We start from the raw sequence: 11363 nt of genomic DNA, 5'->3' as shown, positions 1-11363 counted from the left end.
CTGGGTGTCAGTCTTGCTTGAACTATAGTAGTATAGCGTTGAAAAAAAAAAAGCAATCTTTTGCCACTGGGGGGTGATATTGAAGCAAAGATTATTTGGGGGTCCTGATAAGAATGAATGTGCAGATTATATGCAATACAATTAGCTCAAAACTGGATATAATTTAAAGCTGTATTCTATTTTCAATTCAAATTTAAGTAATAAAACAATTAAACATTTAATTGTGCTCCTATTTTTTGCTTTGTTTACACAGATTCACATAAACAAATTTATACAAAATCGACCAATACAATGACACTGTAAATAATTAAAACCACTTTGATAACATTATTAGCCCTAAATTAAAGTTGCAGTGAAAGTAATTATTCATATTAGTGTAAAAACGTTAAGTCTTCACGTATATTTAGGGCCATGCAAAGCCAACCAAGCACTCTGGATTAAAAAGGGAAAGCATTACTGTAATTAATTTTACTCTATTATCATGCTTGGTTTTGCCGTTATATATAAATACATTTTATTTTTTTTCCTGTCTTTAATATTGTAGGCTATTATTTCAAGTCAGCATACACCAATTATGAAGTCCATAAAGAAATGCATGGACACAGTCCAAGAATTCCACTAGCTTTAATTTGGCAGTTGAACAGATCACCAATACAGAAACTATTAGAGGTTACGACAGCAGTGATTAAAAAAAAAATAAAAGGATAAAAACCACACGTGGGGAAAATTGCGCCCTAGCATGCAACCTAACCAAAAACGGGCCTATTACAGACAAAGTTCTGTGGATGCAGAATGAAATGTCTCTGCATTAAAGTTGCCATGACTCGAACTTTCAGACGGACCTATAACAGGTTACAGCAGAGAGACAGGTGAATAACAGACTCCATTTATGGAGCCTTGTAGGCACTTTAAGCGAAATAAAAATAAGGATGTATGTGCAGAGAGTAAACAGTAGAAGCTCAGGCCACAGCTTAGGCTTCTGTGGCTGGTAAATAAAAATCCCTCGTTTCAAGACAATAGAACTGATGGCCTGGTGTTTTTATTAACACTTATGTTCTCACCCAAGTCAAGACATTTTAACACCCAATAAAGCCATTCATGCAACTCCAGTTACCACATCCCGTGGTCTTTCGACGGATATTGCCAGATATCATCTAGTTAAAACTCTGTACCACTGACCCTACAGCCAGTCCCTAAGTTGAAAAGTACTGCAGTTACTCCAACTAAAGATGAACAGGAAACAGGGATCTAAAGTTGTGTTCCCTTTGAAACCTAGAAGTCTTGTAATGCAACATGTTTATTCACATATTCACAAAGAGAGCTCAATTTCAACATGGTCACGGTCTCAGAGTCATGGACACCGAGCCTCTTTAGTCCTGAATCTGGCATTATAATTTGGGGATTTCACTACTTTGAGTAGTAAAGATGTTAAAAGATTTTCAAAGAAATTTAGAAGAGTTCGAGTAAATTTTTACATGGGTGAATGGTAGCTGATGAGCACAGTTTGTGATCAGCAGGTGAAAAGGAGAGTCAGAAGTCAGATTATCACATAGGCACATGAGACCTGATGTTTATGTACGAATCCCGCCTCCCCACTGTAAAACCAGGTTCTAGAGGTTTTACTTTAGAAAAGCATCCAGCCTTTTCTGGATATTATCAAAACTGTCTATTCCCATGTAGTCCGCCTGTCCCTGTTCCCATTTCTGCTTCCGCTCCTGTGAGGACAGAAGGGGTGATGCATTCTGGGTAGAGTATGATAGATCCTCCTGTAAAAGAAGACAAGAAAAAAGTACAAAATGAACATCTAAGCCACTTCTCATCTTCATTATTGTTTTATAATAAACATGCACTTAACACACAGAGGAGGCACACACTAAATTAGGTGTACCTACAGGAGACTGTATTTACTACATTATCCAGTCATTATACATTATCCACCCTGCACAGTTAATTGAACACATTTTTTTTTTTTTTTACATGTGAAAGCAATTCTACTGACATTTGGGATACCAATCTGAAAAGCTTTTAATATAAATGAATAAGTAGACTGTAAAGAAGGTGCTTTATTATTTTTTTTTACACCTTAATTACCTCACAGCCGGAGAGGAAAGGCTGGTCTCCATACTCCTGTTGCAGCATGGGAACTACCAAGCTGGAGTAGATGGTCCACCACTCCAGCAGGAAGCTGGGGTGTGCAGAGGCTTCCTGGACATCACCCCGAATTCTTCTTTGTTTGGGGTCAAACGTGTAGCCCCACGGCTTTGTCTTTCCCAGGAAGTGGACCACCTTTGCATTGCCGCCATACCTGATGACAGAAAAGCCTTGTTCTAACAGTGCAACATTAAGGACAACGTGCATCACTCATGTCAGGAACTGACTGTGTTTCCAATTACACTAATCGAAACTTGGTTTAAATGTTACATCTAGAACCAAGTTCTGTACAAACGTTTAATTCTGTTCTGTCATAGTGTGTATGTAGCTGAAATGACAGTAAAGCTCAACTTCAACTTGTGTACAGCTGTTCTCGAAATGTTTGCCTTTTGTGCTTTGTCCTTGTCGAGTCCCTAACACGTCTGTCTCGTATCATTGCGTGAACCTGTTTGTTGTAAGCTGTGCGAGTGTGTCCGCCTGTCCGTCACGACACCTTGATAATAATGTGAATGAAAGTAATTGGATACAGAATTATGATGCAGGAGTAGTTAAACTCTTCCAGCTCTGCACATGGTTTACAGCAGAATTTCTTTTAGCAAGATTGCTCCAAGCTGTTGGGATGAAGACGTATGGTTGTCATTAAGCTCAGGAGACTCACTCTTTCGTTCTTTTGCAAGCCTAATTACAATGTTCATAGCGAAAGTTAGGGTTCCCCCACAAAATGTGTTTTTTTCTCATAATAAAACCACATTATGCCTCATTATGGCAAATATGATTTATTGAGCAATGCTGGTCCCAACACAAACTTAACACCTAGCAATGACCCTCAAACACATTAGCTTTATAACACACTCACAATATCCTAACTGCTTAGTCCTGTTACTCAGGGTCGTGGCTGCTGCAGCCCCTCCCGGGTCACTGGGTGCAGGGTGGGGACTGGGGGCAAACACAGACCATTCACAATCAATTTGGAGTCGCCAATTCATATAGAGTGCATGCCTTTGGACAGCGGGAGGAAACCGGAGAACCTAGAGGAAACCCGCGCAACACAGGGAGACCAAGCAGGCTCAGCACACACAAGGTCTGAGCCAGGATTCGAACTCACAAACTTGGAGGCAAGAGACCATGTCGCTAACTGCTGCATATAAATAGATTTACATGCGGCACAGATTTTCCAACATCTTAATGATTTCCTACTAGGTTTGACGGAACCCCATGAGCAATGAAGTCAATAAAAGCTACGTGTTCACATGAGAGTCCTTAAATAAGCCTGTGTAATTAAAATCGTATAATCGCCACCTAGGGAAATACGATAACACCCCCCCTTTGACACTTTATATACACGGAGCTCTAAAACATTTGCCTCTAATTTTATTCCGTAGCGCAATCTTCCAGTCATCTGAGATTCATTCAGCACCCTCTGCATGACAAGTGAGAGATAAAAAAGAAAATAGAAATAAAGAAAACGCAAGCGGCTATTTGTTTTAGCCAATAATAGCCGGCAGGCCCACTCAAGACCAGGGAAGAGTTAATTACAAGATCGTGGCTGAGCACACAGCGCCAATAACAAGCGCCTGGAACCGCGGGGCCATACAACTGGCAGCACACAGAGTCCCTGCCCTCCTTACGGCGCCTCAATTATCTAATACGGCGGTAGCGCGCCAGTAACTCATCCCAACATCAAGGGACGCGTTTGCACGCGCAGACCAGCACCGATGGTGACGGCGCAAAGGGCCGTAAATAAGCGTCTCTATTTTGGGTGCGGACGTGGCGGATATCCTAGCCCGGCTCGGAGGCTCATGCGCCGCTGCTCCGCGCTGGTAATCCGATGTGACGGTCATCTAGCCCTCATGTGATCGCCGTCCCCGCAGTGTTCGATTACACTGGGCATGTGTTTGCTAGTACCACAGCATTTATGTCTCCGGGACCTCTGCAAGAAAGGACTACTTGCTAGCTATCTGTATCTTCCAGAGGGGGAACTAACGACCCACACAGACTTCATTTACATTTACAGCATTTATCAGACGCTCTTATCCAGAGCGACTTACAATCAGTAGTTACAGGGACAGTCCCCCCCCGGAGCAATTTAGGGTTAAGTGTCTTGCTCAGGGACACAATGGTAGTAAGCGGGATTTGAACCGGGGTCTTCTGGTTCATAGGCGAGTGTGTTACCCACTAGGCCACTACCACCCTTCATGTTGGTGTGTAATTATTTCTGGAAGATGAACTCTAATTACGTTTAAAACTGGAGGAGCCTGTACGCATGACTTGATGGTGCTCCCACACCCTAATTCCTCATTCTGGATTATTTAAAGCCCCTCCTTTCACATTCCTGGGTGTAGCCCAGTAACCCTCTCCTCTCTTTCTCCTCTGTCCTCTTCACTCCTTCTCCTCACTGTCCATACCCCTTGTATAAAGGCCATTGCAAACGTGATCCCTGTTGGAGTCACCTCAGTACCACGGCTGCTACCAAGCCAGATAACTAGTGAACGTGACATTACTGAACATGCCCCATGCACTACATCTTACATAAGAAAATAAAGGCCCTACATTTATTATATCGGTCCTATGAAACGGCTAAACTCACTGTTTGAATGCTGGTGTGTAGGTGTAGATGGCCACGCTGCTCAGGTTGTAGATGAAGGGCAGGTGTTTGGTGATGTCTGCCGTGGCCCAGTCGCTGAAGAAGCTGTTGAGAACTCCCTGGTCTCCTCCTGCAGCAGGACACACAGCATGACACTATGGCACCAGTGTCTGGAAATCAAATATGGAGTCAGAATGACATGGTCACACAAACATTACACAATATTAGTGAGCGGCCTAGTGGTTAAAGAAGCGGCCGGGTAATCAGAATGCTGCGGGTTCGAATCCCGATCCGCCAAGGTGCCACTGAGCAAAGCACCGTCCCCACACTCCTTCCCATGGCGCCGGTCATGGCTGCTCACCATTGGTGATGGTTAAAAGCAGAGGATACATTTCATTGTGTGCACCATGTGCTGTGCTGCAGTGTTTCACAATGACAATCACTACACTTTCACTAAAAAAAAAGCAAATATACACAGGATTGCAAATATACATAACAAAACCAAAATATACAAAAACCTTGTTTTTTTATGTTTAAAACGGGATGACAACAGAACTGAACCTCTTAATCTATATTATATAATAATATATAATATTAATATGGAGTCCATTCCAATACAGGAGAATTTTTGTCAATACTTTCATAAATCTGTTTTATGCAAAACCACTTAACACATCGCTAACAAGAATAACGATCCCTGCATGTTAAGCATTGGCAGAGCTCTCTAATGTCCTCTTTCTTGCTCGGTCACACGTTCCGCCACAGGTATTCAGCAAGTGTTCACTGGTTGGGGTGGTTCATGTGTCAACCAAGTTTCCTCCACCTCAGTACACCTATTCACCATTCACTTGACAGGAATGGACAGGAATGTCTTTCTTCAGACTTCAACAAAAACATTCATGCACATCAACCTGACTCCAGTGGGTTAATGTGGGCTAATGAGTCATTTTTCGCAAAACTGTACAGCACAAAAAAAAAACTTAAATGAAACAAAAAACAAAACTTTCTTTAAATTGTGATCCGCTCATTATTTGCAATATCATATGACAGGTTAGTTTTTTCAGATGCATCTAGATAAACCTAACAACCAATACTTTTATATTTATAAATATATTTGAAATGATTCAGCATCACTTGGCAATTATTGACAATATATATGGTGTGCATTAAGTATGAGATTCCACAATAAAGTTCTTAATGAATCAATGCTTGTCTGACGTCAGCCCAATATTCACCTACCAGCCAATCAGAACACAGCAATTATCCACACTTGGGGCAGTGGTGGCCTAGCGGCTAAGGAAACGGACCTGTATTCATAAGCTTGCCGGTCCGAATTTAGCCCCTGAGCACAGCACCGTCCCCACTCACTGCTCCACGGGTGCCTGTCACGGCTGCCCACTGCTCACCAAGGGTGATTGTTAAAGCAGAGGACACATTTTGTTGGGTCACGGTGTGCTGTGCTTGCTGTGCATCATAATGACAATCACTTGACTTCACACTATGTTGTCATATATAAAATATGTAGTCATAGATCAAAATATCTTGCCCAGTACTGTCTCTCCTGGTAAATTTCCATGCTTGTGCTCTGCAGAGTGGATGGGGCACTAGGCCTGAAATTCTTTAAATGCACTTAGGCAACACTAAAAGCAAACAGCCTAATGGCATTGAAGGAGCTGCTCCATCGCCAGTGGCAACCCGGCCATTTGTCTTTCAGTGAGGTCAGTAGACCAAAATCACGGGCTGTACCACATACCAACTAAACGCCAGCAAATATTCCCAGTAGTGCCAAGGATTAGTCCAGGGAGGCTTACAGGCACTATAAAAGGAAATTGCATTTTAGAAAGCAGGAAGAGACAGTGGACAGGTGGGACAGGGGTGAAGTGCTCCTCCGGGGTCAAACGTGATTCCCCCTGAGCTTCACTGAAGATGCAACCTTTCAATCAGTTGACACGTCACCCGCTGTTTTCTCTCACACAGCTGACCAGAGTCTCTGAGATCCCCGGACTGTGGAGTTGAAAATAGGCAACAAATGTTGTGCATAATCACAGATCCTCCCCCGCGGGGACTGAAGAACTGCAATATCAACCTTCATTTGAAAGGGATGAGCGGTGCTCTGCAGGAATGCTTCATCGCTCCGGCCGACAGTTTACCTTGGCAGCAGATAAGACGGTGGCCACGAGCCGGCCGACAGCCTCTGGTCAGCGCACTAGCAATAATGGAAGAGCCCTGGCCTGGAGCTGGAACCCAAACCTTCATCCAGATCCCTTTCTTTCGTCCGCAGATTTAACTATTGCCCTGTCCTGCAGCCCTGCCTTATAAAGCAGCAATCTAAACTTAATAATGGCCAAGTCTCCAATATTTATTTAGCTTCCATGACAACGATGGTTTGTGGCTCATGGCAGCTACCTGCCATAAAAACATTCTGGGCCTTATTTAAGTTCTCAAATCTTATGTCTGCTGCTGTAAGCGCATATGTAGACTTAATGTGTATAAAATTATATTGCATTAAATTTTCTTATGCTGAAATATGATGCATAATGGTAATCTTCATCCACCTGACTCTTCCAAAGAGCACATTATGGATACATGGTGTGCATGTGACTAAAAAGAATACGGCTTCATGTCTAGCATGTACTGCTGTGGCCATGTGCACCTTGAAAACAGGGCGCTTTACACCACACGAAGATTTAAGGTCCATTACCGACTAAACATTGGAATCACAAAACCATCAAATTGTCCAAAAATTATTTCAGTCTTAATGACCTAGAGCACATAACGCAGCTAAGAATAATATGGATAAATGATTAGCTCACTGAAAAAACACGGGCCCGGGCACTCATTAGAGAGCTGAAAAAGGTCCAGTTTCCACGATGCACACAAACTCTTTTCATTCCCAATAATATTCAGGACTTCAAAGCCCAACCCAAGGCTAATTGTTCCTACGTTGGCACACTGAAACCTTTAGCAATGCCACATGGATACAGTAGGCTCATTGTGACCCACTTACTATCTTTTACGTCTGGCCTTCAAATAAAACAGCATTGTTGTTCTCAGAATAATCATATGCATTCACGGACAAATGTGCACGCCAAGACTCAAACGTTTCATTACGTTGGAAGCAACTTTCTCTTAGGCGGTTCTGCCTATAAAACATTGCCTCACAACCAGGAGACCTCTAAAACATGGCCGAAAAGAAAGTGGCATGAAAGGGCCCTTTGTGCTCTAACCAAGAACATATGCCAAATTACCCAGAATGCTCTTTTTAATATTTTGCAGACACACAACAAGTAAGTAGATGTTATGATGCAGTCTACGTTTTTAGCAGCACCCATGAGGACAGCAGCATTTTGGGGAGGTGATTGAGCGATTTGGTGATTTTTGCAGTCATCTGCAATTTTATATGGTACAGATGAGTTAACGCTTTCATAAATGAAATAATAAATCAGATAAAAAAAAAAAATAAATTAAATATTAAAAAAGGACAGACGTCAGACAGAGGCCTCCTTGTCTGTGATGAGTTACTAAGCAGCAGGTGAATGCAGCATGTTTACAGTACAAATACAGAAACGCCAGATCAGTCTAAAAATGGAAAAAAAAAAAATTGCGGACTCAAAATAGCAGACATTCCAGACACCGTAACAGAACATGCCACCTTCTAGTTTAACATGCAGTACGCCCTGTGCATTCTGACCGATATTCTGCAAATGCTAGAGCATGAAACTAGTACACTTTCAACTAGATCTTGTCATTAATGACCTAATTTGAGGTTCATAGCATAAAAAGGAGTGTATTAAAATACATAAAGCAAAGCTGTCTACAAGCTGATTCCTGGAAAGCCAGATGTGTCATTTAATCAGACTTTAAAACCAGGACATAAGCCAAGCAAACCCTTCTAGTTTACCATCGAAGCTGCCGTGCTCCGCACAGAACCGAAGGAGCTTGTTGTACGTCTCGTCGGAGGGACGGAACACAAACACGCCAGAGTTGAAGCAGTCTGGCCAGCCGGGGTCCGGGGCAGCCGACAGCTCTTCTCTGTCGAACAGCTCATCGACGTTCGACACCACCTGCAAAAGAACCACAGATGTGTTATTAAATGTTAATAACACGCTCAGTCTTCATCAAGACCAAGCAAACAGCGGCAAAACCTGCTGACTCGACGTTACGTAAGAACCAGACCTCGGCGTGTCAAGGCACAGCCCTCAAATAAGCGAGCATTTTGAAGCATTTTACGCACCATCGTGTCTGCGTCCATGAAGACACATTTTGAGTACTGAGTGAGCGCCCAGCAGTGGAGCTTTGTGAAGGTCACCCCCAGATCGGGCCTCTTCATCATGACCAGGTGAGCTGTGTCCCCACTGTCCAGCACGTCCACCACCCTGACCTCATCGTAGATCTTATTAAGCACTGCCCTGACATACAACAAAAAATGGACATGTGATTAGCAACAGAGGTTCCGTTATATAAAATGACACATATAAAATCATAAAAAAAATAAAAAATCTACCTAGATGGCTCTGTCACGTGGGGGCCAATGAGTGCCACAAGTTTCTTGGTAGTCTTGTGGTTTCTGAGGGACTCTCCAAGGACCATGGCTCCTTTAGCATAACTGTCATTTGTGGCCAGCGTTACAAATGCCTGATCTTAAAAGTGGTGGAAAAAACATTAACAAAACACATACGCTACACTTCAAAAGAAATACCACTTTGGGCCATTAAAAAGACGTCAAATGTGTCAGAACCAGTCCAGACACTACGGTCATGATTCTGGAAGCTGGAAATGGCTGTTAATGAGTCAGATCCCACATTAAAATCCTCACCGATTATTGGAAAAACATTTTTCAATGATCTTTGGAAAGCTGAAAACAGAGTTAAAAAAAGCAGCAAAACTGGTCAGAATCAGACTACTACAGTATCTAGTGCATCAGCGCATGTGGGTTGGACCACATCATTATTTTGGACTTAATATGTTAAAATGTATTTTTTTTAACAACTGAATTTATAAGGTGTATGTATTGTGGAAATATGAGTTAGGGGGGTTCCGATAAATTGTGTCAAACATTCAATCTTCTCCTGAAGATTTGATCGCAGAATTGCCTGGTTTAAATGTGCCTGTAAACCTTTGCTTGTAAGTGATCATTCATTCGTTTCTAGAGACGTGGTTTACACGTTTAGACAGACGCCTTGCTGAACAATGTCAGAGTTCTGTTCCTGTTGGAGACACGGTTGCCTGAAACTTATGCACAGTGCTGCATGCATCCACAGACATTCGTTCGCATTCACGCAGGATGAAACGTTCGCCAAACGTTCGGATGAACGTTTACACCCCGCTGGAGATGGTTAAAGGGAAGCGGGCAACAGAAGTCGTGCGGATTATTTAAGTCTAATGACAGTGACAGTCTAATGTATATGTTCGGTATGGACTTGATTCGGCAACCACGTGACAGGTGTCGCGTAGCGGATCTCCCGGTGACATTAAGTTGCGAGGCGCGCTGGAATGTAAAGGGACTTTTTAAGAGTCAAAGCTCCAGTGCAGAGAAGCGTTTGGGAAAAAAAAAACAAACGTGCAAAAGAGACACCAAGGGACACTACAAAAGATGTCACCTACCTGCCATGGGTCCGTGTTATAAAGGCTTCGGCCCCCGCCGAGAGCTGCAGATGAGAGTTTGAAAGAGAAGGATGGGCCCCGGTCCGGGGGGCCGAATTTATACACGCCGGGGCACGCTGGTCACGTGACCGCGCGGGAGGACACGCCCCCCCCGTGGAAAAAAAACTAAAAAAAACACACGAACTTGAACAGGAATATAAAAGCCGGAACTTGGCACCGCTGTGGGCTGTCAGATAATAATCAATGGCGAGGAGGACACTTCGAGCTCGGACAGAATTTCTTAACAACCATACGAGTCTCTGGATCAGGAAAAGAAAGGAATGTGTTTTTGAGAACCCGATGTAGCTGAAAGTGTCCCTCCCCGGCATGAAAAACAAGGTCGGGTCAGTCTAACTGGTTCATAAGGTAGATCCAACACGATCAACCAGAACTAGTGCCGCGGGTAACCATGGTTTCAGGCAGTACCGTTCTCCGTTCCGGTTTCTGCTCCAGTTCCTGATTTTGATAGGGCACAGTGGGTGGAAGAGCGCCCCCAATGGCAGACTCGGGAACAGCACCACTCCCAACATAAGCACAACTTTGCCATCTGCTGGTGGAAACGTCGAATTGCACCGACGGTCCTGTGCATTTACATTCCATTCACATTTACGACATTTATCAGACGCCCTTATACAAAACGACTTAGAAGGGACAGTCCCCCCGGAGCAACTTAGGTTTAAGTGTCTTGCTCAGGGACACAATTGTAGTAAGTGGGATTTGAACCTGGGTCTTCTGGTTCATAGGCATGATGTGCATGATGTCAGATTGTAACCGGTTAAATTTTAAATTTATGAATTTTAAAGCTGACGCCTGACAAACGTAAAAAATATATTGTACATTCCTAAAATCTTAATTTTTAAAAACGAATTAATTCATAAAACTAGCAATTATTTGCACCAGTGGACACATTCTCCAAAATATGCATTTTTAACATTTATCAAATGAGTATATTTGTTAGCTTGTCAATATGGTCTATTAGGTCAAA

At 42.9% G+C, this 11363-nt stretch overlaps 1 protein-coding gene across 1 annotated transcript; it reads right to left on the bottom strand.

Annotated features, from left to right (window-relative positions):
- Positions 1 to 608: 608 nt before the first annotated feature.
- Positions 609 to 10471, bottom strand: LOC114766697 (glycogenin-1-like). The gene is made up of 7 exons (XM_028957801.1): positions 10340 to 10471; positions 9240 to 9375; positions 8970 to 9144; positions 8637 to 8799; positions 4739 to 4865; positions 2092 to 2305; positions 609 to 1766 (listed from the first exon to the last, which is right to left on the bottom strand). Exons 1-7 carry the CDS (start codon positions 10344 to 10346, stop codon positions 1620 to 1622), a joined length of 969 nt encoding a protein of 322 aa, XP_028813634.1. The 5' UTR covers positions 10347 to 10471; the 3' UTR covers positions 609 to 1619.
- Between the last annotated feature and the right edge of the window lie 892 nt (positions 10472 to 11363).

This window comes from Denticeps clupeoides, chromosome 2, assembly GCF_900700375.1.
Source record: "Denticeps clupeoides chromosome 2, fDenClu1.1, whole genome shotgun sequence".
Taxonomy (NCBI): Eukaryota; Metazoa; Chordata; class Actinopteri; order Clupeiformes; family Denticipitidae; genus Denticeps; species Denticeps clupeoides.
Note: the sequence above shows the minus strand (reverse complement) of the source record. Positions and strands in the feature narration are given on the sequence as shown.